General features: G+C 37.4%; 1 protein-coding gene across 1 annotated transcript in view; it reads left to right on the top strand.

Moving 5' to 3' along the window:
* Window positions 1–26545, top strand: part of Strbp (spermatid perinuclear RNA binding protein) — a 109728-nt gene that overhangs the window by 69068 nt on the left and 14115 nt on the right. Inside the window, exons 6-14 of the mRNA XM_013021254.1 lie at window positions 1213–1304; window positions 1823–1918; window positions 2958–3069; window positions 3670–3767; window positions 3949–4060; window positions 15030–15122; window positions 16214–16413; window positions 23240–23398; window positions 23939–23962. Coding sequence (XP_012876708.1) covers window positions 1213–1304; window positions 1823–1918; window positions 2958–3069; window positions 3670–3767; window positions 3949–4060; window positions 15030–15122; window positions 16214–16413; window positions 23240–23398; window positions 23939–23962 — 986 coding nt within the window. The remainder of the gene's footprint in view (window positions 1–1212; window positions 1305–1822; window positions 1919–2957; window positions 3070–3669; window positions 3768–3948; window positions 4061–15029; window positions 15123–16213; window positions 16414–23239; window positions 23399–23938; window positions 23963–26545) is intronic.

The following is a 26545-nucleotide window of genomic DNA, read 5'->3' as shown; positions in this document are numbered from 1 at the left end:
CTCTTCTCTTCTCTTCTCTTCTCTTCTCTTCTCTTCTCTTCTCTTCTCTTCTCTTCTCTTCTCTTCTCTTCTCTTCTCTTCTCTTCTCTTTTTTTGTGCACCTGTCCTAGGGCTTGAACTCAAGGTTTAGGCATTGTCCCTAAGCTTTTCTGCTTAAGGCTAGTGCTCTACTATTTAAGTCACAGCTCCATTTCCAGCTTTTGGGTGTTTAATTGGAGAAAAGAGTCTCATGGACTTTCTTGCACCTGGCTGGCTTTGAACTCTGATCCTCTTCGAGTAGCTAGGATAATAGGCATGAGTCACTGGTACCTGGCTTGTGTTAACTTGTGTGTGTCTGTGTGTGTGTGCCAGTCCTATGGCTTTAACTCAGGGCCTGGGCACTGTCCCTGACCTTTTTTGTTCAAGGGACTTGAGCTACAGCTCCACTTCAGCTTTTTTGATTAATTGGAGTTAGAAAAGTCTCACAGACTTTATTGCCTGGGCTGACTTCCAACTGCAAACCTCAGATTTCAGCCTTCTGAGTAGCTAGGGTTACAGATGTTAGTGAGTTTCCAGTGCCCAGCTGAGTTATATTTTCTTTCTTTCTTTTTTCTTTTTTTAAAGAATATGTAACTTGAAATGTATTTCAATCTAGATTTGTAGTTTTAATAATTTTGGCTCAGAAAAAGAGTAATGAGAGAGCTTCAGGGCTACTCTTGAATTCTCATCAGTGGGTTTCTATTAGTGGTTATCCTGTTGAATGAGTTTAGTAAGTTGCAAGTAAATTTCTTTTTGCATATTCAGTGTATCTTCAATATGTCTGAAATTTGAAAGTTTCAATTTTCCTTAAAAATTTATCAGTAATCAGAATGCCTTTGAAAAAGAGGATGTTACTTTATACTCTACCAAAGGAAAAAGTGCTATGTACTTATTTTGTGTGCTATGATGTTATACATGCTTATTAATAAGATCCCAGACTGTAAGAAACTGGTTACCTATTTTTTATCTAAATGAATACCTTCATACTCTCTTGTACTTAATGCACAAATCCTGCTTTGATGACTTTAAATAATTGTGCACATAATTAAAAAAAAACAAAGCTAAATTATGAAAATTTCTGGGAATCTTATTAGTTCACTCAGATCCTGTTCTTTTTATTTTTTATTGTTTGGTAATTTGAGAGGAATCCCTTTTCAAATTGTATCTGTCTCTCTTTATCCCATTTATTAATAGAAAATGTTTCGATGAAAGATCCTCCGGACTTATTGGACAGGCAAAAATGCCTGAACGCCTTGGCGTCTCTTCGACATGCCAAATGGTTTCAGGTTGGCCTTTTGTTATTATCTTACTATTATTCTAGCCTTGTGCAGGTTTCATTTGGAACACCTGCCACTTCCTAGTTTCTGTGTGCTATATAAAATGGGGATATTTTCTAGCTCATAGGGTTGTTGTTGGAATGAATGAATCAATTTAGGATCAAATGCCTAGTATAGTTTCTATTAAAGTTAATGATGTTTTATCACAATTCATTTGGCTTAGCACTCTGAACTTTGAGTTGTGGATTGTAAATAAAAACATAGAAAAGCTAAAAGTTAATATAGGCTATTGCTTGGAATGGAGTAGCCATGAGGCTACAAGAATTTTTAAATTGCACTCCTTTCACTTGAACATCGGCATTTTTGGAACACAATTTACTATTTTGATTTCATTTTCTTGGTTTGCTTGAAAACCATTGAATGACTTACTAATTAGTGTTCACTCTAAACAACTTATCCATGATCAATGTGCTTAAAATGAAGAATGGATCTCAAAAGGGATATTGGAATCATTTTGTTTGTTTTAGGCAAGGGCAAATGGATTAAAATCATGTGTAATTGTCCTCCGAATTCTGCGTGATTTGTGCAACAGAGTCCCCACGTGGGCACCACTGAAAGGATGGGTAAGTAGTTAAGGGTGGTTAAAGGCAAGTTCTGAAGCTATAACAGTGTGGAAGTCCTGTAAAAACAATATAATAAATGACATTAGCTAAGGGATGCATTATGTGTTTTTTTTTGCCCCAGAAAAAAAATTATGCATGTTTTTATATGAATTGTATTTTTAACTAGTTTCTTCTACCTTATTATATTCATGTTTCAGAACCTGAATTTTTTTTTTCTGACAAAGAGGTTTTATAGCTTTTAGAAGTGTCTTTCTGTCCTCACCTCTGCACTGTGATAGTTGATTAAACTATTGGACAACTGGTTACCTACTGTCCATGAAAGTCTAATTAGCTGTCCTTTTCAGTGTATCTCTTATTACAGAGGATATTTATGTAATAGACTTGTATAAGGAACCTGTAATTTTATATTCTAAGTGGAGACACTTAAAAATAAGTTCATGTTAGTAATTAAAGTTATACAAAGAGCATACTTAACTAGATTATATCATTGACATTGACTTAATTGGGAAAGTATTATGCCTGACCAATCAATAAAGACTACAATTTAAGAAGCAATTCAAATAAAGCTGTCAAGAGTCATCTATAAAGTAATCAACATTACTTTGTTTTGTGATTTTCAATTTATTAAATATGAAGATTGGTTCCTTTTTTTTCTAATTGTAATACTTGGATCAGCCTGTCTGAAATTTTGTTCTTACATGATATATTTATAGTTTAAGTGTTTCTTAAGTTAAATAGGATTTAGGTAGCCTGGATTTGTACATTGGCTAGTTACTAGCTATTACTAACTTACATGAAGGCTTGGTCATAGTTTCTTTATAGAGTATTAATTTTTCTGTTGTTACAACAATATCTTCAGAAAATGTCTCAAAAGTACTTGACTTAAAAAATTGAGTGGGGTTTAAGATAGCAGGCCTTAAATGTTAAATTGTCTTTACGTTTTTGGCTTCCCTTATAGATAGAAATGTCAGCTCACATTTAACTGGAATCCCTTTTAACACTTGGTGCATGTACTAATTTGTAATTTAATATCTTCTAGCCACTAGAGCTTATATGTGAAAAGTCTATAGGTACTTGTAATAGACCTTTGGGCGCTGGGGAGGCCTTGAGACGAGTAATGGAGTGTTTGGCATCTGGAATACTACTTCCTGGTAAGGGTTTCAAACTCTGGAGGCAGAAGAATCAGAAAAACCTCATTTTAGTTAAATTGTCTACACATACATTAAATTTGTTCTTTGCATAGGAAAATGATGTCTAGGAGTTACTTTGCTTGGAATTTTAGCAACTAGAATGTTTGTCTGTTGGAAAGGTGAAATAAAACTTTTTCAATAATTATAATTTGTTTTATATATACTAACATAAAGGGTACTAATAGAGATTGTGTCTGCTATGAATTTGCCTTACCTAGAAGTCTGAATTTGAAAATGCTGATATTTGTTTAAAATGTATGAATTTAATTGTTTGCAGTCTGTGTTAAATTTGGAAAAGTTAAATTTGGTCTCATTTTCCATACGTAATCCTTTTAAAGATTGTGCTGTTTCTAAATTCTCAGAGTAAGATCCATTTTTGGTACTAGATAGACAAGAGACTTCCATTATAAGATAAGACCAATTAAATGTTAATATTGAAAATGAGAGTGAGCAGACTTTATTTAGCTCCTTGGTTTTTTCCCCATTCTTTGTTGTATCACTTTGCTGAGTTCTAACCTCAGTTCTGACTGACATTTGTATTTTTCCTTGCCTTTGCTAAAGGAGGCCCTGGTCTTCATGATCCTTGTGAGCGAGACCCAACAGATGCTCTGAGCTATATGACTATCCAACAAAAAGAAGATATTACCCACAGTGCACAGGTAACAAGACTGAAAAACTACTGTGATTTTTAGAAAGATATCAAAACTTTTATTTTCAGAATCCTTCTTGCATGCTCTTAAGGATTTTTGCCATCATAATAGCAGCATTTAATGAATGTCTTTTTAGCTAGACTTATGAATGGCCATTGAAATTTGATTAAGAAAATGTTTTATTCTTTAGCATGCGCTTAGACTGTCAGCGTTTGGCCAGATTTATAAAGTGTTGGAGATGGACCCCCTTCCCTCTAGTAAGCCTTTTCAGAAGTATTCCTGGTCAGTTACTGATAAAGAAGGTGAGTGTGAAGGTTTTTATTTTGTTTGGGGGTTTTATTAGAACTTAAAGAACTTAAATCATTGTTTACCCAAGTCATCTTTAAGAAAATTGATTGATTTTCTCCTGACCTTTTTGGCTTATAGCCCTATCAGTGGCATTAATTTTTTCTGTTTGTTACCATTTTTTTGTTTTTACTACAAAGACAAAGGTACCATACTTTGAACTTTGATCTAAGAATAAATTATATAAGCTAGGAGGAGATACTGGTACTGTTGCTGATAATTTTGGAAATATGTATATACATGCAACATAAAAACATACCTACATGCACATGTGTGTTTTGCTAGGGTTGGGTTTGAACTCTGCCTTGAGCTTTCCTCAGCTTGCTTGTTTGGCTGGCACTATGCTACTTTAGCCATACCTTTATCCAGCTTTTTTCTGGTTATTTTGGAAATGGAGTCTTAATGAATTTTTTGTTTAGCTGGCTTTTAACTGAAGTCTTCCAGCTCTCAGCCTCCCGAGTAGTAAGGAGTACAGCTGTGAGCTGCCAGAGCCCAGCTCATGTGTGGAAGTATTACGTAACCACCAAAGAGAAAACAAATGTAAAAGAAGAGAAAAGCATATTATAAAATTCAGTACCATCTTCTATTGTCCTGGTTTGACTAAACTTACGAGTTTAACAGAAAGAGCGTCAGAATGACCTGGAATCCAAATTATAGCTTTATTACTTACTTAGTTTAGGTCTTGAGCAGTGAATTTTCCTCCCTCAGTAAGGATCTTACCATTTTTCTTACTTATTGGCTGTTGGCAGCTTAAAATGTCTGACTCAGGGCCTTTAATATAGCAGATGCTAAAATGTGAATCTACTCATTCTCTACAATGTGTCACAGAAAACACTTTATTTTCCTCCCTCTTACTTTCTTTTTTTTTTTTTTTTTTTTTGGGTCCAGTTGTGGGGCCTGAACTCTGGGCCTGGGCGCTGTCCCTCAGCTCTTCAGCTCAAGGCTAGCACTCTACCACTTGAGCCACAGCGTTTTTTCTTTTTGCTTATGTGGTGCTGAGGAATCGAACCCAGGGCCTCGAGCATGCAAGGCAAGCGCTCTACCACTGAGCCACCTTCCCAGCCCCTCCCTCTTACTTTCATGTTATACTAGAAGGTGGGGTATTTCATAGCAGATACTCTTTACCATGAGGTAACTTACTTCCCACAATTGAGACTGTTCTAAAAATTTGTGTGTAACAAAATTAGTGCAATTGTACAATCTGTTTAAACAGAATTACACTAGGTCTCTGGGCTTATTCTGGGAGATGAAACTTTCTTGTTTGACCAAAAAGATCAAAACTGTTTCATACCTGAGAGAGGTGGTGCATACCTGTAATCTTAGGACTCAGAAGGCTGACACAGGATGATTTAGAAGTTTGAGACCAGCCTGGGTTGCATAGCAAGACTCTAATCTCAAAATAAAAATCCTATTTCATGATATTAAGGCATTTGTCATTTTACTTACTTTTTTTGTTGGTTGTGGGGCTTAAACTCAGAGCCTGGGCACTCTTGCTGAGGCCTTTTGCTCAAGGCTACCACTCTACCACTCTGAGCCACAGCACCACATCCCATGTTCTGGTGGTTAATTGGAGATATGGTTGTCGTGGACTTTTCTACCCTGGCTGGCTTCAAATTGTAATCCTCAGATCTCAACCTCCTGGGTAGCTAGGATTATAGATGTGAGCCACTGGTACTCAGCTTAATTATATTTTTATTATCTTTAACATTTTAGTTTTTAAGGGGAAGAGGGAAACTAGGATGAGAGCTAGGAGCTATCATCATGACAGGTCAGTTTTAGCACCTACCTTTCTACATTCACATGACTTCAAAACAGATTTTTTTTTTCTTGACTACTTCTTCCACAAATAATTTTTACCACCTACCTCATCTCAGCTGCTTATTCTGTGGACAGACCCCAGACCTGTCTTCAGCATTAATAGTATCAGATGTAACTTTCTATAATTGTATTTTAAGAGTTTCACGTTTTAGCTTACCTTTGATCACTCTGTCTATACTCTTATCCCTTAAACTCACCATTGATTTTAGTTACCTTAATTATTTCATGGTCTTCTAGCTTTCACACTGCTTTTGTTCTCTGGCTCATCATTATGATCCCTAACATATACCTGTACTTTTGATATCATGTCTTCCTAATAGAAGTATTTTAAGTAGCTGAAATCCATCTCTCAACCTGCAACAGGTTGCTGAGCAAAGTTTGGGAAAAACACTGAGTCATCTTCTGTGTTCTCCCTTTAAGTCTTTGGCACTACAACCTCACAGGGACTCTTTATGTTGTCTGGTAATTCTCTATGTCAGTTTGAGCGTTCTTCTCTTTTCCTAAATAACTCTTTAACATTTCCTATTTCACATCGCTACCATTACCTCCTGCTGTCTGATAACTTTGCTTGTTTTCTTTTTTGTCAGATTAATAGTTATTGGAGCTGGGTGCTGGTGGCTCATGCCTTTAATCCTTGCTACTCAGGAAGCTGAGATCTAAGGATCACAGTTCAAAACCAGCCTGGGCAGGAATGTCTGAGAGACTCTTATCTCCAATAACACACTCAGAAAACCAGAAGTGGCTCTGTGGCTCAAGTGGTAGAGCGCTAGCCTTGAGCTGAAGAGCTGAGGGACAGTGCCCAGGCCCAGAGTTCAAGCCCCATGACCGACAAAAAATAAATAAAAATGTTATTGGAGCTGATGTCTTCATATTCTTACCACTCTATATATCAACCTTGTTGTATCTACTCATACTCTTTGCTTTCCCTCTCTTACCTGTAGTGAACTGTCCAACCTCTTATGTAAAAAAGACTAGCCTTTAAATACAAGATCATGTCATCTGCAAAGAGGGAGAGTTTTACTTCATCCTTTCCTATTTGGATCCCCTTTATGTCTGCATCTTGTCTTATTGCTGTAGCTAGGCATTCTAATACTAGGTTGAAGAGGAGTGGGGACAGTGGACACCCTTGTCTTGTTCCTGAATTTAGAGGAAATGACTTTAACTTTTCTCTATTAAGTATAACTCTGGCTGTAGGTTTATCATATATAGCCTTTATTATATTGAGAAATGTTCCATGGATTCCTAGTTTTTCCAGAACCTTCATCATAAAGAGGTGCTGGATCTTGTCAGATGCTTTTTCTGCATCTATTGAGATAACCATGTGGTTCTTATCCTTGCTCTTGTTGGTGTGATGAATTATATTGTTTGTCTTTTTTTTTTTTTTTTTTGGTCGGTTGTGAGGCCTGTTGAACTCTGGGCCTGGGCGCTATCCCTCAGCTCTTCAGCTCACGGCTAGCGCTCTACCACTTGAGCCACAGCACCCACTTCCAGCTTTTTCTGCTTAGGTGGTGGTAAAGAATCGAACCCAGGGCCTCATGCATGCAGGGCGAGCCCTCTACCACTGAGCCACCTTCCCAGCCCATGAATTATATTGTTTTGCGTATATTGAACCAGCTTTGCATCCCTGAAATGAATCCTGTTTGATCGTGGTGTATGATTCTTTTGATGAGTTGTTGAAGGAGTGTAAACTTGTTCAGTTTCCTCAATAGACCTCATAGAGCTCCTTTATGACCCAGTGATCCCACTTTTGGGCATTTACCCAAACGATCACAAACAAGGTCATACCAAAGTTACCCAGCACAACCATGTTTATCGCAGCATTATTTACCATAGCTAAGATATGGAACCAACCCAGATGTCCCTCAGTAGATGAATGGGTCAAGAAAATGTAGTTTGTGTGTGTGTGTGTGTTATATAATATATATTATATATATATATTATATATATAGTGGAATTCTATGTCTCCGTCAGAAAGAATGACATTGCCTATTTTGTTAGAAATGGAAAAAATTATATTAAGTGAAGTAAGCCAGGCCCAAAGAAACACAGGTCCCATGGTTTCCCTTATTTGCAGTGACTAGTACATGTCTAGGACAAGCAGAGAAGGTCAAAGTCTAGTATATACAACCACATGAGATAATGTTAAGCAAAATATACCCCAAGACAGGGACACAAGAGGTGTTTTTTTTTTCCTTGCTTGCTTGCTTGCTAGTGTTATTAATGAACTTAAAATGCACTATGTGATTCTTTGATTTCTATTGTACATTCTTCCCTCATGGTATAACCCCTGTTTTCACTGGATTTGATGCTGGTGCTCTGTACCTTGTGTATATATTTTTGTAATTTGGGGAGGGGAAGGGATATTGCAGAATGCTTAAATGGGGATGCAGACTGACCCATTGTATAGGATGAGATGTACAGGACACTGTATTGAAAATGAACATTACAATGTGGGGGGGGCGGGGAGGGAAGTGATAGTAGGGGAAAATAAAGGAGGAGGTAACAATGCTTGCTATGAAATGTGCTCATGTAACTGTAACCCCTCTGTACAACATTTTTACAATTAAAAAAAAAAGACTAGCCTTTCTCCTTGTCCCATATATCAGATTACCTCTTGCCTATTAGTGGACATTATTCCATCAGTTATTTCGTCTCTTAAAATGTACAGTTTCTCCTCGTCTATGCTGTAACATCCCCTGTCTGAAGTAAACTCACCCTTAATTTTACAGCTGTTCCCAACAATCCCATGTTTCAGCTCCCCTTTAGAGCAGGACTCTTGGAAAAAGCAACTTTTAACTCACTTTCTGTTCTCTTTTGAACCTGTTATATCAGGCTTCCTTCCTTACCACTCTCCTGGCCTATCATCTATGTCTGTCTGTCTGTCTGTCTATCCTCTCTCTCTCTCTTTTTTTTTTCTCTCTCTCCCCCCAAGTCTATCTCTAATTAATCAATGTCTGTCTGTCTGTCCTCTCTCTCTCTCTCTTTTTCTCTCTCTCTCTCTCCCCCCAAGTCTATCTCTAATTAATCAATGTCTGTCTGTCTGTCTGTCTGTCTGTCTGTCTGTCTGTCTGTCTGTCTGTCTGTCTGTCTGTCTGTCTATCTATCTATCTATCTATCTATCTATCTATCTATCTATCTATCTATCTATCTATCTATCTATCTATCTGTCTATCTATCTATCTATCTGGCTTGAATGCAAGTCCTTTGGTACTCTCCCTTAGCTATTTTGCTCAAAATTGATACTCTTACCACTTGACTCACAGCTCTACTCCTGGCCTTTTGGTGGTTAATTTAGCTGATTTGAACAACAGTCCTCAGATCTCAACCTCCTGAATAGCTAGGATTATATGTGTGAGCCACTCATGCCAACTACAGCAACTTTATTATTTTTATTTTTTAAATTTTTGTTGCTAGTCCTGGGGCTTTGAACTTCAGGGCCTGGGTGCTGTTCCTGTGCTTTCATTTTTGCTTAAGTCTAGTGATCTAGCATTTGAGCCACAGCTTTACTTCTGACTTTATTTGGTGGTTAGTTGGATATAAAATAACCAGTGCTTGGCTGTGGCAATTTTTTTTTTTTTTTTTTGTCGGTCGTGGGGCTTGAATTCTGGGCTTGGGTGCTGTCCCTGAGCTGTTCAGCTCAAGGCTAGTGCTCTACCACTTGAGCCACACTGATACTTCCAGTTTTCTAGTGGTTTATCGGAGATAAGGATCTCATGGACTTTTCTTGCCCGGGCTGGATTTGAACTGTGAACCTCGGATCTTAGCCTCTTGAGTAGCTAGGATTACAGGTGTGAGCCACTGATGCCCAGCTTGTGGCAACTTTTGACACAGATAAGTCCCCCCATTGATTTTTATTGAATATTGAAATACAGTGTAAATTTTAAGAAAAGGTTAATTCCAGGTGACATTAATCTTATAAGTGGCATTGCTATGTGCAGACAAATGAGGATTTTTAATTTTTTTCTCCTGAGTTTCCATTTTATTTTGTTGTTATCTGAGAACTTGAATTATATGAGTTTCATTATTTGGTTTTTGGTCTAGCACATGGTCTTTTTAAATGAATTATTTCTGCTCTGTGAAGGCATATATATTCTACAGTTAGTAATCATAATCTTCATTACATTTAAAGTCACATTTGTTCATTGTATTGTTCAGTCTTATATACTTGTACTTTATGTATATATGCATATAATATGCAGTTGATGGATCTTTGCTTGCTATTCTTAAGAGCTCTATTATTTTTTACTGTAGCGTTGTCTCTTTCTCCCTTGCAGGTCTGCCAGTTGTCAGCTTTTATTTTTCAGTTGTAGAATTTTAGCTCTTTTGTATTTCTGATTTTCTGCAATAAATTCTTTTTAATAGTTTTTTCATTGGCATATTTTGGTTGCACAAAGCTGTTTTATTGTGATACATGCATTTAATTATAATATATTTGGATGAGATTTTTCCCTGTATTATTATTGTATTGCTCTTCCCAACTTATTTTTACAGAATTCTTTTTTCTTTTTATTCCAGTACTGGGTCTTGAACTCAGAGCCTCTTGCTCTTGGCTTTTTTCACTCATGGCTGGCTCTCAACCACCTGACACATGCCTCCAGATCCTGCTTTTGGCTGATTATTTAGTTTATAGTCTCCTGGATTTATCTGCTGAAGCTGACTCCAAACTTTGATTCTAAAATCTTAGTCTCCTGAATAGCTAAGATTATAAATATGAGGCACTGCTGCCCAATGTTACTTTAGTTTACAATTCTAATAGACTTCATTAACTACTTTTATAAGGGCCTATTTTCATACATACATATTTTGATCATTTACCACCTTATCCCCTCTTACTTTGCTTTCCTGTCTTCTGAGAGTTCCTGCCCCAACTGTCTTCTTTTTTCCATTTGTGTCTTCTTTATTTTAGACCTAAAATTCCATAGCACCTTGGCTGATGCCATAGCTTTGCTATTGTGAATAGTGTTAGCATAAATGTGATGTGCCTTTACCTCTATTTTGTACTGATTTACATCCCTTTGGACATATGCCCTCAGGCAGTATAGCAGGGGGTATTTTTTAGTATTTTGATGTACTTCTATACTGATTTCCATATTGGCTTGCTATTTTACATTTCTATTAGTAGTTTATAAGGCCCCTCCAATTCTCCCATTGACACTATCATTTTTTTTTTTTTTTTTTTGCCAGTTCTAGGGATTGAACTCAGGGCCTGGGTTCTGTCCCTGAGCTTCTTTTGCTCAAGGCTAGTATTCTACCATGTGAGCCACAGTGTCACTTCCGGCTTTTTCTGTTTAGGTGGTACTGAGGAATTAAACCCAGGAATTCATGCATGCTAAGCAAGCACTCTACCACTTAGCCACCTTCCCAGCCTGTTATTTGTTTTCTTGGTGACAGTCATGACAGGTGAGATGAAATCTCAGTATTGTACAGTATTGCATGACCTTTTATGGCTAATGATGTAGAACATTAAAAAAATGTATTTATTGGCCATTTACATGACCTTATTTGCTCATTTATTACTTGGATTATTTGTTCTTTTGGGATTTAATTTTTTAAGCTCTTAAATATCCTGGATATTCTTTGTCTGATTAATAGCTGGCAAAGATTTTTTTGTCTTTTTGTAGACTATTTCTTCATTTTGACAATAGTTTCTTTTGCTTTATAGAAGGTTTTTTATTTTTACAATTCCATTGTAAATTCTTACTCTTAGTTCCCGAACTTTTGGAGTCTTATTCAGAAAGTTTTTTCATGTACTTATTTTTTCAGTTTTTCCATAGTAATTTCAAAATTTTCCATCATATGTTAAGGCCTTTGATCCATTTTTGAATAGATTTTTTTGTACATGGTAAGAGATAGCAATCTAGTTTCAGACTTCTATATCCGGATACTCAGTTTTCCTAATGCCATTTGTTCATGAGGTTATCCAGGATATATTTTTAGTATCTTTGTTGAAAACCACCAGATGGCTATAGCTGTGCAGGTATATTTCTGAGTCTTCCTATTTCATTGGTGTACTTGTCTGTTTTTGTTCCTATCACTTTGAAATATAATTTGAAGTCAGGTATTGTGATACCTCCAACATGGTATGGTGCTTTTTGCTCAGAATTGCCTTGCCTATCTGAGGTCTTTCATACTTTTAATAGTTTGTTTTGACAGGTCTTTTGGGATTGATTTCTGTTATCAGCCCTTTCTCTTCACAGCATTGTGTCTTCTCATCTGCCTTATTATTATGAATGCTGGAGATTTTAAGTGAAAAATTGTAGAAATTTTAAAGCTTAACGTAATGTTGCCTTTTGGTGGGGGGCAGTTGGGGGGAGGCCTCAGTCTGGGGCTTGAACTCAGGGCCTGGACACTGTCCCTTAGATCCTTTTGCTCAAAGTTCTACCACAGCACCACTTCTGGTTTTCTGGTGGTTAATTGGAGATGAGTCTCACAGACTTTCCTGCCCAGGCTGGCTTTGAACCTTGATCTTCAGATCTCAGCTTCTTGAGTAGCTAAGATTACAGGCTTGAGCACCAGGCATGAGTGAGAGAGAGGCGGAGGGGAGGAGGAGAAAGAGGGGGAAGAAAGAGAGAGAGAGAGAGAGAGTGAGTGTGATATTAATTGGAAATTAGTGTCTCACAGACTTTCCTGCTTGGCCTGGCTTTGAACTGGGATCCTCAGATCTTAGCCTCTTGAGTAGCTAGGATCACAAGTGTGAGCAACTGGCACCTGGCAAGTCTAAGCTCTTTTATAACAAGATGATTGCTCTCTGGTAGATTTTTCAGTGCCTAAAATAGTTCTGTGCATAGTAAACACTGAATATGTGTTGTTGAATGAATTTATAACCAGCATGAAAAGGGCACTGGCTTTCACAGTGTGCTTATAAGGATTAAGTAAGTTAATACATATGAAGATGTGCCAGGCACATGGTAACACTCAAAATATTATTTAAGAAATTATTGCTTCCAAATGAGCACGTCTCATTAGTACATACTATAAATGTTAAAACTCTCTGCTTTTTTTTTAATAGCAAGATGATTTTTCCCCTAATTACTGTTATAATAACAGTAATGTGCCGCAAACTTTTCCTCCTTTTCCAGTGGCTGGGATGTTAGAATGAACTTTATTCCATAAAATGCTATTCATGTAGGTGGTAGATTTAGATACTAGATCTGTACATTTATGATTTTCAGTCAGTCATGTAGTTTGCTTTTAATGTCACTTAATGAATGGGAGAAGATTAACTAGACATAATTCCTTTTCAACGTTTAGCTTTTAAGGACTGTATTTTGGGAGATAGGAACACTCAATACTTCTATGTATTGCAAATAAAACACAAGCCTAAGCAGATGTTAAGAGAACATCAATCAAGATTGAGTGACCCGAGTAGAAAATATTGACTCAAGCAAATGCCAAACTCAGTGTTTACCCTAGAGGACAATAAATCTTGTTGGTCAGTACATACATAACACATACATTACACACATACATTACAAATTCTCACTCACTAGGTATATTTGGAAATCTTGTGGCATGTATATCTTGGGCATAGCTTTCCCTAGACAGAATTATTTAACATACTTGGACAGGTTGATGAGCTTCTCTTTCCTCCTTTTCCTCTTAAACTTAGATAGCAAAGCTTCTGCCTTATAGTTTACATAGTCTGTGAATTTAATTAATTTGAGTTATTTTTTGTTCCTTAAATGTTGCTTTGCGTTGAAATTCCTTTTTTATTTTTCTGGTCCTGGGACTTGAACTCAGGGACTGTGCTCTGTCGCTGAGCTTCTTTGTGCTCAAGGCTAGCACTCTACCGTTTGAGCTACTGCACCTCTTTTGGCTTTTTCTGAGTAGTTTATTGGAGATAAGAGTTGCATGGACTTTATTTCCTGCCCTAGCAGGCTTCAGATCATGATCCTCAGATCTCAGCCCTCCTGAGTAGCTAGGATTATAAGTATGAGCCACCAAGACCTAGCAAAATTCTTTTTTTTTTTTTTTTTGGGGGTCCGGTCGTGGGGCCTGAACTCTGGGCCTGGGCACTGTCCCTCAGCTCTTCAGCTCAAGGCTACCACTTGAGCCATAGCTCCACTTCTGGCTTTTTTCTTTTTGCTTATGTGGTGTTGGAGAATCGAACCCAGGGCCTCATGCATGCAAGGCAAGCGCTCTACCACTGAGCCACCTTCCCAGCCCTGCAAAATTCTTTTTAAAAGAGAAAATACCTTTGAACTTCAAAGAGCCTGAGTGCATGCATACAAAAATGCTTACATTTATATTCTATATTTTTGATACCATAGAAATTGTAATAAAGTTGATATGAGATAAAACTTCAGGCAAGATAAATATTTATAAAGAAAATCTTGGATGAGATTTGAGGTGATAGAAAAATCTTTTATGGTTTGATAATCAGATTTAACATATTAATGTTTAAAATTTATGCAAATACTGTTTTTAAAATACTAGGAAAGATAAAAATAAATCCTACTAAAAGGTGACTACTTTAATATTTTGTTACACAGCTTTCCAGCTTTTTTTTGTCATGTACATAACGGATGTGAATGCATACTATTTTAGTCTGTTTGGGCTACTGTAATAAAACACTGAATAATTTATGAGTGACAGAATTTTGTTGCTCACAGTTCTAAACATTGGAGGTACCAGGTTAAAACTATAGGAGATTTGATGTTCAGTGAGGGCCTGTTCTTTCAGATGGGGCCTGCTTTGTGTCCTTACTAGGTAAACTAGAAAAACTGCCTCTGGCCAAGTACATTAATACCTTTTAGAAGGGCTTTGACCTAATGACTTCCTATATTACCCCTGGCCCAACACCATTGTATGAAGGATTAAATTTCAGCATATGAATTTTGGGAGGAGAGAAACATTCACGCCTTAGTCTATGTGTAGATATTTGTGTGTAAAAATGAATAAATGGGAAAATACATACTTACAAAGTATTAATATTAAATTGTTTCAATAAAAGTTTTTTACATTTTTAGATTACAGATATGGCAGTTTAATTGGCCAGTGAAAAGGTTGTGTGATCTTTGTTGTGATTCTTGAAATTTTCCTAACTGAGCATATTAATAAGTAGGATCATTGTTTTGATTGACAATGAAGCTTTCATAAATTTTTTAGGTGCTGGGTCATCAGCTATAAAGAGGCCATTTGAAGATGGGTTAGGGGATGATAAAGATCCCAATAAGAAGATGAAACGAAACTTAAGAAAAAGTATGTAAAATCTTCAGTCATATCAATGTGAACTAGAAAGGATTAACAACCTTACATAGCAAGATAGAAAATGAAGAATGTGACTTAATTTGAAGTTTTAAGAACAAGATCTTTTTTTTTTTTTTCCTTTTGTCAATTGTGGGGCTTGAACTCTGGGCTTGGGCACTGTCCTTGCACTCTTCAGCTCAAGACGAGTGCTCTACAGCTTGAGCCACAGTGCCACTTCTGGTTTTCTAGTGGTTTATTGGAGATAAGAGTCTCATGGACTTTAGCTAGGATTATAGACGTGAGCCACCGGGCGCTCGGCTCAAGAATAAGATCTTAACAGAAATTGGTCATTGAACACACTCTTCTTGTGTTTGCGTGCTTCATGGGGTAATAAATATTAATATTGACAATATAATTATTACTATATCAGGTTTTTTTTTTTTGGGGTCCGGTTGTGGGGCCTGAACTCTGGGCCGGGACACTGTCCCTCAGCTCTTTAGCTCAAGGCTAGTGCTCTACCACTTGAGCCACAGCACCACTTCTGGCTTTTTTTCTTTTTGCTTATGTGGTGCTGGGGAATCGAACTCAGGGCCTGAGGCATGCAAGGCAAGCGCTCTACCACTGAGCCACCTTCCCAGCCCCACTATATCAGTGTTAAAATTATACGAGCATAAGCAATTTTAGAAGTACTTAGAAAGTTAGTTTGTATGTATGTGTTTTTGTTTTTGTTTTTTTTTTGGTCAGTTGTGGGGCTTGAACTTTGGGCCTGGTGCGCTGTCCCGCAGCTCTTCAGCTCAAGGCTAGCACTCTACCACTTGAGCCACAGCATCACTTCTGGTTTTCTGAGTGGTTTATTGGAGATAAGAGTCTCATGGACTTTCTTGCTGGGGCTGGCTTTGAACTGTGATTCTCAGATGTCAGCCTCCTGAGTAGCTAGGATTACAGGTGTGAGCCACCAGCACCCGGCTTATGTGTGTTCTTTTGAAGTTTTCATTAAAAACAAAACAAAACTAGTGATTAAAAGGAGTCTATAAATGTATAACTTAAAAGCAGTTTGTTTGTTTTTTTACATTTCTGATCTTATTTCTCTTTCTTTTAATTAGTCCTGGATAGTAAAGCAATAGACCTTATGAATGCATTAATGAGGCTAAATCAGATCAGACCTGGGCTTCAGTATAAGCTCTTGTCTCAGTCTGGCCCTGTCCATGCCCCAGTCTTCACAATGTCTGTAGATGTGGATGGCACAACTTATGAAGCCTCAGGACCATCCAAGAAAACAGCAAAACTTCACGTAGCAGTGAAGGTACTGTATTTCTTTTACTAACTAAATGCTTTGTTATTTTTATTTGATTAAAAAGTACTTATTTTCCTATAATAAATTAACAATGTCTTCATACTTTTAATGAGAACAACTTTTGTTACTTCTGGATCACAAGATGATTTTTTGTTGTGAAATAATTTATGCTGGTTTCATGAAATTTAGAAAACCGAGAAAAAGTTAAGTAAAAAAAATCAGTTGTATATTTCTATGGCATAGTTCATTAATATTTATATGTAGTTTTGTTTCCAATCTTAATGTATTTTGTTTAACTTTTCAAGTTGAGTTTACAATGTCCATATATATAATTTTATGCTCTATAATTATTTCTGTTGACCTTTCATTAGTTTTATAAATAATTTTCAATGACTGTGATTAACATGATGAGAATACTCTATTACTTATTCAAATCTTTCCCTATCATTGGATATTTTGTAATTTCCATATTTTTCTGTCATAAATAAATTTGATAGTATCTTTGGATATGGTACTATTTTGTTCTTCAGAATCTTTCCATGGGGAATAATATTTTCAATTAGACCAATAAATCATGCATGTAGATTTATAGAAAAGCATCCCAAATGGAATGTCTCTACAGAGACATTTAACCTCTTGTTGAGTAATATCAACATATCAGTGATCCGATACACTGGAGATAAAATTTTCTCTTAGGAAATGTCATGTTACAGAATGGTAGAAAAAGATCGATCAGTTTTGATTTGCAAGTATTATTAATGTAGATTAAATGCTGCTGTAACTGTCTTAGATATTAGGAATACGGTAATAAAATAAGATCTGTACTTAGAGAGTTTGCATTCTAATGAAGATATGGTGGAAAGACAAACAGCATATATATATATATATAAACAAATATGTAATTGTCATATATACAAACAAGTATATAATGTGCCAGATTAGAACAAGTCAGAAAAATAGTAACAAAGTGATATAAATACTAAATATTCTGTCTAGTTTACAAAAAAGGTGTCTAAATGATAATGAAAGTATGAGTTTAAAATGAGTAGAAAAAAAATCCAGGATTAAAGTTAAAATTTACAATAACTGAGCTATACTGTACTCTTGATAATGTGTTACAAATTTTAGAACTGAATTTTGTAGAAAATAGTCAATGAAATTTGTGAAGTAAACCACAGAGTCTGAAAGTCACAGCTGTTTGGATGTAAAGATCAGATGAGCATTTCTCCTTGCCTGGATCTTCACAAAAAAAGGGTATCAGTGATAACTGTTAAAGTCTTCTACACTTTGATACATGTAGTCAGTTGTAATTGGTAGGATTTTTTTTTTTTAGTAGAGGAATAAATTTTGCCATGCAGTAAGTTAGATGTTATTTTTATTTGATGCAGTGATATGTTTTTATAATACAGTTTTTTTTGTCTGTGCTGGTACTGGGGCTCGTGTTGGTACTAGGGCTTAAACTCAAGTCTGGGCACTGTCCCTTAGGTTTACTGCTCAAGGTTTGTATTCTACCACTTGAGCCACTGCTCTTCTTCCAGCTTTTTGGTGGTTAATTGGAGATAAGACTCTCTCAAACTTCCTCTAACTGCTGTCTTCCCATCTCAGCCTCTTCCTTAATAGCTAGGATTTGAAGTATAAGCTACTGGCACCCAGTCTTTATTCTTTTTTATTTTATTTGTTTGTTTATTGTTGGTTCTGGGGTTTGAACTCGGCCTGGGTACTGTCCTTGAGCTCTTCAGCTCAAGGTAGCAATCTACCACTTGAACCACAGCACCACTTCCAGTTTTCTGGTGGTTAATTGTTGGTAATAGTCTCACAAAGTTTCCTGCCCAGGCTGGCTTTGAAACGCAGTCCTCAGATCTCAGCCTCCTGAGCAGCTATGATTACAAGTGTGAGTGACTGGTGCCCAACCTTTATTCTTTTTTTAAACTTGTAAAATCCGAAAAGAATGAAGTGAAAAAATTTTCTTTAGTTTGATGCAAACTTGGAGTTGCTCTCATTGGGTATACAATCTTAATCCAATCTTTTTATTTTTATATTTAGCATGAATCTTATATATTTTTACATACAACATGAGGGAGACCCACATCTTTCTTTGGCTCATCTAAAAACACATTTTTAAAAAAAAAAATCAAGCTGCCATATAGCAGTTGGTTTAGGTTTAGGTATTTTTAGTTTTACTGTTTTGCAATCTTTTGCTATTATTTATTGTCTCCTAAGATATGTTCTAAAGGTAGACTTTGTAGGCCAAAAGGAAAGCATATTTTATTAATTCATTAATTTATTTAAAAAGTTACTGAAAATACTATGGTATTACCAAATTGCCATCCATAAAGGTTAATACAGTATATTACAAGTTCCACTTCAAAAGAGTTTCACATCCAGTGTATTCATGAAAGTTAGTCCTCTAGATAAAACTCTTTACAGAGTTAGTAGTTTGATGGACCTGATAGAAAATTATACCAGAGAATCAGATCATAACTGTCAGAAATAGGTTCCTCCACATGAGCTTGGTCTGGCTACCTAACAGCTGGCATATCAGAGTGCTGGAAATTAGAGGCCAATTTGCTTCCTCCCTTCCCCAGAGTCTGGGCTCTGTCTCTGAGCTTCTTTTGCTCAAGGCTAACACTTTACCACTTGAGCCACAGCTCTACTTCCAGCTTGTTTTGGTAGTTTAGTAGAGATAAGAATCTTTCCTGCTTGTGCTTGCTGGCTTTGAACCTCCATCCTCAGATCTCAGCTGCCTTATCAGCTGTTCATTGAGACTGATTCTCGTGAATGTTTTGCTTGGGCTGCCTCAAACCATGACCCTCCTAGTGTCTGTCTCCTGAGTAGCTAAGATTATAGATGTGAGCTGCTAGTATCCTGATGAGACACTCATTAAGCACAGTTGGTAAAATGTCTAGTAGTAGGATTACAGGCCTGAGCCCCCAGTGCCTGACTGTTTTTTCATTTCTTTATCTTGGTATCCACCCCTCTCACAAAGGCACCTTTAGGGACATAATCAGCTATATTCTATGCAGAGAGCTTCAGTCCTTGTGGAAAAGGTTAGATGGGAGATAAGGCTCTTTAAGAAAGGTTTTTAGAGTCATCAGATGTTCTGAGAATCTGATATCAAACCTCCATTCTACAGAAGCTGTGGATGTTAGCTTCTTTCTAGTAGAGAGCCATGTGTAGAATTGCATGTATTTTCTTTTCACTCCTGACCCCTAGTTTTTGAGAGCAGCCTTTCTCTGTGTTTGCTCTCTTCAAGGAAAAAAGGTATCTCAGTTTCCTGTCTCCTGTCTCCTTTCTCTTGTCTCTCTGTCTCTTGTCTCTGTCTCTCTTTCATTCTATATGTGTGTGTACACACATGCAGTATTCATAAGCATACATGTATATGTACAACACATGCAGTATACTCATGCATATGTTTATATATACAAGTATAAGTATAGATGCACATATACATATGTGTATACATACATAATTTTTGGCATTTAGGTTTTAACTTTTAGCCTACATTGTCTGTGTTAATTTTGGACTGATAAACTGTCTGGTATGAGATTTCTCAGGGAGAACATAGTTGGAGAACTCTGCAGAGAAGGTGTTTTCTTTATAAAATTTTGATGAGGTTATAACCAAATGATGTAGTGTACTTAGTGTAAAACTTCAGAATTTAAGATATTACAAAAGTGTTCTTGGCTTTACTCCCCAAAAAATACAAATTATTTATTTATGATTTAAATGCCAAGTCCCCCATATATGAATTGGATGAATTAATTTCTAGTTCTCTTGGTACAGGGTTCCACTTAAGCCCTTTTTTTTGTAGTTTATAATAACACTTTTATTTATATTGGCAAAATCCTTATCACATAATGCCATTGTCTATAAAGGCTTGTTTCTCATTCATGTGGCTATGGCAGTTTTTTGAAACTGGGGTTGAGCTCAGGGCTTTGTTCTTGCTATATAGGCAGTCTATACCGTGAACTATACCTCCAGCCCTTTTGCTCATGTTATCTTTGAGCTATGTCTCTAACTTTTTGCTCAGGTCAGTCTGAACCCTGATCCTTCTATGTATGGTTTTGACTGTATCTGGAAAGACAGATACACACCACCATATCCAGCTGTTCATTGAGATGGAGTCTTATGAATGTTTTGCTTGGGCTGCCCTCAAACCACTATCCTCCCAGTCTCTGTCTCCTGAGAAGCTATGATTTACAGTTGTGAGCTGCTGATATCCCGATGAGACACTTATTAAGCACAGCTGGTATAATAAAGAAATATGAAATATGGCATTGCTGCTGGGTGCTGGTGGCTCATGCATGTAATCCTATCTACTCAGGATGCTGAGATCTGAGGATTGCAGTTCAAAGCCAGCCCAGGCAGGAAAGGCCATGAGACTTTTTTTTTGTTGTTGGTGGTCGTGGGGCCTGAACTCTGGGCCTTGACACTGTCCCTCAGCTCTTCAGCTCAAGGCTAGCACTCTACCACTTGAGCCACAGCACCACTTCCAGCTTTTTCTGCTTACTTGGTGCTCATGCATGCAAGGCAAGCACTCTACCAATGAGCCGCCTTCCCAGCTGGATGTGAGATTCTTATCTCCAAGAAACTACTCAAAAAGCCAGAAGTGGTGCTGTGGCTCAAGTGGTAGAGCACTAGCATTGAGTTGAAGAGCTGAGGGACAGGGCCCAGGCCCAGAGTTCAAGCCCCACGACCCTATGGGGAAAAAAAAAGAAATATGTCATTGCTCTCCTTTTTTTCCCTCCAATTGTTGGGGTTGATCTCAGGACTTTGAACTTGTTAAGCAATTCTCTACTAATTGAGCCACGCTGCCAGTCCTGTTTTTTTTTTTGTTTGTTTACTTTTTCTTTTTTTGGATAGGGTCTCTATCTAGGGTGACCTCGACATTCAGTTTCTTCTACCTATTCTTTTGACTTAATTGGGATTACAGGTATGTGCCTCGACGCCAGGTTTATCTGTTGAGATCACGGGTAACTTTTTGTTTTAGCTAGCCTCAGTCTGCTTTCGGAGTAGCAAAGATGACAGGTATGGAGCCACTGTACTTAACTGGCTTTTACACTGTATCAATTTAAAACAGCTAAAAGCTATAACATTCTAGGATCTTTGGGACCTGTCTCTGATTCCTCTGACATATTGTCTTATTGCCTGGTGATGTAGCTCAGCAGTGAACAGGTGCATAGCATGTAAAGGCCTTGAGTTGAGTCTCCACTAGTCCAGTATAAAAATAAAGTTTTAGCCGGGCGCTGGTGGCTCACGCCTGTAATCCTAGCTACTCAGGAGGCTGAGATCTGAGGATCGAGGTTCAAAGCCAGCCAGGGCAGGAAAGACCGTGAGACTCCTATCTCCAATAAACCACCAGAAAACCGGAAGTGGCGCTGTAGCTCAAGTGGTAGAGCGCTTGCCTTGAGCTGAAGAGCTGAGGGACAGCGCCCAGGCCCAGAGTTCAAGCCCCACGACTGACCCAAAAAAAAAAAAAGTTTTAATTAGTAACTGACATCAGCATCAACTTACTTTGAAGAAAATGTACTAATAAATGCATTTTCTTGTGGATACAGACCCATTGCTCAACAAATTTTATTTCAGTAAAGTATGAGACATCTCAGGTATTGAATAAGAATTTTGAAGTTTGAACATTAGAGATAGCCATAAAACTGTCAAGCCTTGAAGGGAAGGATGCAGATAGAAGCCACAAGTGTCCCTGGTTCACTTAGTATGATAAGTGAACACAGACTCTGAATTTTCAAGTATAATTTAAGTTGAAAGCATTGTTGGTAAGTACCATGCTTCAGATTTTATTTTGTAATTAACAGGCAAATTCTTGATTTCCCAATCTGGGCCAATTCCTTTAATGAGTTTTTTTTTTTTTTTTTGGTCGGTCGTGGGGCTTGAACTCTGGGCCTGGGCCCTGTCCCTCAGCTCTTCAGCTCAAGCCGAGCACTCTACCACTTGAGCTACAGCGCCACTTCCGGTTTTCTGGTGGTTTATTGGAAATAGGAGTCTCACAGTCTTTCCTGCCCAGGCTGGCTTTGAACTGCGATCCTCAGATCTCAGCCTCCTGAGTAGCTAGGATTACAGGCGTGAGCCACCAGCGCCCGGCTTCCTTTAATGAGTTGAGAATAGAACTTAGAGGTTAGCTTACCTAGTTTCATGATTTGTCAATTAGAAATTTGAGGACCAGAGAACTATAGAATTCAACTCTTGAGGTCTTTCCCTTCTTCGTCCAGTGTACTTTTTTCAGGTTCTCTTTAACTCTCCCCAACATTTCATTGTTTAAACCTGTGTTCTTTATTTTCTCTATCATTTCCAAATTAAATGAACCAAATCAAATATAACATCAGGTTTGAATTTCTTTCTTTCTTTCTCTCTCTCTCTCTTTCTTTCTTTTTTTCATTCATTTAGTTGGACATGGGGGCTGAACTCTGGGCCTGAGTGCTGTCCCTCAGCTCTTCAGCTCAAGGCTAGTGCCCTACCACTTGAGCCACAGTGCTACTTCCAGCTTTTTTCTGCTTATGTGGTGCTGAGGAATTGAACCCAGGACCTCATGGGTGCGAGGAAAGCACTCTTAACCACTGATCCAACTTTCCAGCTCCGTCATCCTTATTTAAACATAATTACTTTGAGGAGGACTTCCTCATTTTTCATACAGTACTACTTTGATACTTAGCATATGTAACCAAGAATCTATAGAATTTTTAGCCCTATATTGCCCTTTCTTGGTGTTTTATGAATCTAAATGTTATAAATATGAAACTTGTGTTCTAAGTTTCCTCTTTGTGATCACTGGTATCTGAATAAAACTTAGTAAAATTATACCTTAATGTAATTTTCATAGGTTTTACAGGCAATGGGATACCCAACAGGCTTTGATGCAGATATTGAATGTATGAGTTCCGATGAAAAGTCAGACAATGAAAGCAAAAATGAAACAGTGTCTTCAAACTCAAGCAATAATACTGGAAATTCTACAACTGAAACCTCCAGTACCTTAGAGGTATACTTACCTGTTTTTTCCCCTTAGGGGGGAGAATTGTGATATATGTTCATTGTAGAAGATTTGAGATGTCAAAAAGAGTAAAAAGTCAAGTATATATAAACCTGTATATTGTAGAGGCATATATTACTAACATTTTGCTTTATTTCCATCCAGATTTGTTTCATAAACATTTTATGTAGGCAGCCACATTTTCATGATGGTTTACATCTTGGTTTTATATATCTTAGTACTAGAAATATTTGTCAAAATAACTGCATATTGTACAACATTTGAGTAAATTTACCCTAATTTTACTAGCATTTTCCTACCAATGGCCATGGAAACTGCTTCTGTAATTAGAATGTATCGTTTGTATCACCAATAACCAGAAGACAAAAGACTAAAAGATCTGGCGGAGATTTGGAATTATTTGAAGTGTGTGCTAAACTAAATTTGTAAGAGACATAAGGCCATCATTTAGTTGGTTCAGCCTTGTTAGAAGACCTAGAATGTACCTCAGAATATGAGAAGTCCTGACCTTTGATTTTATCATTGCAGATAATTGATTGGATGAAATCCAATGTATTAGGAGGATGTTCCTGGAATCCTTGTTTATAGCATTATTTGTAAATAAAATTGATTCTAGAATTACTGCAAGAGCTTTTTTTTTTTCAAGTTCCTTTCACCTTGTTAGTTGTAATAGTAAATATGCATTAAGGACTCAATAGACTAATTCTTTTCGGTCCATAAATCCCTTTTGGTACCTGCTTAGCTTTAGGTGTTGTAGATGTTGTTGTTCCAGGCCTGAAAATGATGCTGGGCAAGAAGGCAAAAAGATACGTTTATAGAAACTCCTAATGTAATGTAACAAGCACTGTGATTCCAGAGTAATACAATGTGAAATCTCAAAGTAGACATTGGTTGTGTGACTGTCTCACATACGCACAGTTCTATAATGTCAGTGGTAGTACAGCAAGAGCATGGTTTTACATGATGAATTTTGCCATGTGGGGAAGGGAGTGAGACAAAAGCATTGTGGGGCTGAAAGACAATGAAGTACAATGACTGAAAGTTGAAAGTACAAGTTTGTGAGGTGCCATGGAAGCTTGTTTGGAGAGCTGTTAGGGGCTGAAGCCTGAGGAGGACATTCTAGAGAAGAGAACAGGAGTGGCACTGGCTGTGGAGAATGCACTGCTTGTTCATAGGAGGTAGTTATAGCTCCAGAGATGCTGTTTCACTGGTGGTGCATTTACCAAGGGAATGGAGGAGTCATGAATTCACACTGTACAAAGTACAAAGGGAATAAATTAGTAAGGGAGAGAGCAGAGAACAGTGTGAGCTGTACTAATAGCCACATGAGTATATGGAGGTTTTAGTGGTGGCTATTTAATTTTGCATAATGTGATATTGAGATGGAGATAATTTTCATTTCTTTAAATAGCTTAATTGATTGCAAGTCAAGGTGTTTGTATGTGTGTGTGAGAGAGAGAGCACATATAGAAGTTTTAGTGGTGGCAGTTTAATGTATTTAGATGGAGAACCCTTAATTTTCATTTTTTTAAGTTAAATAGCTTAAATAATTAAAATTTAAGATACGGATGTGCTTGTGTGTGTTTCTATGTGTCTGTATATGTGAGTATTTGAACCCAGGGACATCCATACATCTGCTGAGCATGTACCCTGACACTGAGCTACATTCCCAGCTCTGAAGTTTTTAGATATTTTTAAGTCTGGAGGCATTAAAAAAAAAGTCATTTTAGTGAAAGAGTAGAGAGTGATTAGTATAGATTTGCCTTAAGAAATTTCTTATTACCCTTTTTTCTAGACTTTGGTGGCTCACTCCTGAAATCCTGGCTACATAGGAGGCTGAGATCTGAAGATTGCCATTCAAAGCCAGAAACCTGAAAGTGTAGTTGTGGCTCAAGCTGTAGAATGCTAGCCTTGAACATAAAAAAAGCTCACCCAGGCCCTGAGTTCAAGCCCTACTACTATGCCCTCCCCCCTCCCCCCCCCTCCCCTCCCCCCCCCCGCAGGCGATTACCCCCCCCCGCAAAAAAACCCGAAAACACCCACAAACAAGCATTCTTGTTACCCTTTTGAAGATGATTAGAAATTTACCATGAAAAATTTCAAATATAAATTATGAAAATGGATCAAGAAAAGATGCTTTTTAATTGTAGAAGACTCAGGAGTGATGGTCTTAGAAAATTGTCCATGGTTTCACTTCTGAGGCAGCAGCTTTAGAATGCTTCATTATGACAGTGCTAACTAAATACATGTCATGGAACTTGAACTCAGGGCCTACGTGTTGTCTGTGAGTTCTATTGCTCAAGGCTAGTGCTCTACTACTTGAGCCACACTGGTTTTTGGTGGTTAATTGGAGATAGGTCTCACAGACTTTCCTGCTCAGATTGGTTTTGAACCTCAGTCCTTAGATCTCAGCCTCCTGAGTAGCTACAATTAGACGTGAGCTACCAGTGCCTGGCTATAATAACACTTTTGAATATTCATTTTGTTTGTCTACCATTTCTTGAGTAATTATTGTGATGAAATTACACACATTGGGCTTAAAAAGTAATCAACCTTTAGGACCTTCCCTTTTCAGAATTATATTTGTAATATTTGTGCCATTGTTTTATTTATTCTACCTCTCTACATTTGAACCTTGTTAGGCAAACCTGAATTGCTTCTTTTTTCTCTACTTATGTCCTATCCCCACCACTGCTTGTGATTTTTTTTTTCTACAGCACAGTTCTTTTCTAGGTTAGACTCTTTCTCTGGCACCCCATTATTCATGATTGTGTCAGAGCTAATTAGCTTGACACCCCAATTCCTAGTGATTTGAGCCCTTTTAGAGTGTTTCCTAACAGGGTAATAATACACCACTTTCCGTTCCCACTCCCTTATATCACCAAACCACTTTCTATGATTTCCAGACAAATGTTCTTGGCTTTTCTTGGGCCCTTTTTAAAAAATTGGTTCTCCTTGGTGATGGAGCCCCTTAAGGCCAGGCCCATGCCTAGTTCCAAGGCAATTGTCTGAATGCCCTAGAAATGGATTCCTTCTGGCTGGACATGGTTGCATATGTCCATAACCCCAGGTCTTTGGGAGGTGGAGATTGGGAGGACAGTGGTTCATGGCTACCCTGGGGAGATACTCTCCCCC

Source organism: Dipodomys ordii, unplaced genomic scaffold (genome assembly GCF_000151885.1).
Source record: "Dipodomys ordii isolate 6190 unplaced genomic scaffold, Dord_2.0 Scaffold55, whole genome shotgun sequence".
Taxonomy (NCBI): Eukaryota; Metazoa; Chordata; class Mammalia; order Rodentia; family Heteromyidae; genus Dipodomys; species Dipodomys ordii.
This window is presented reverse-complemented; position numbering and strand designations above follow the sequence as displayed.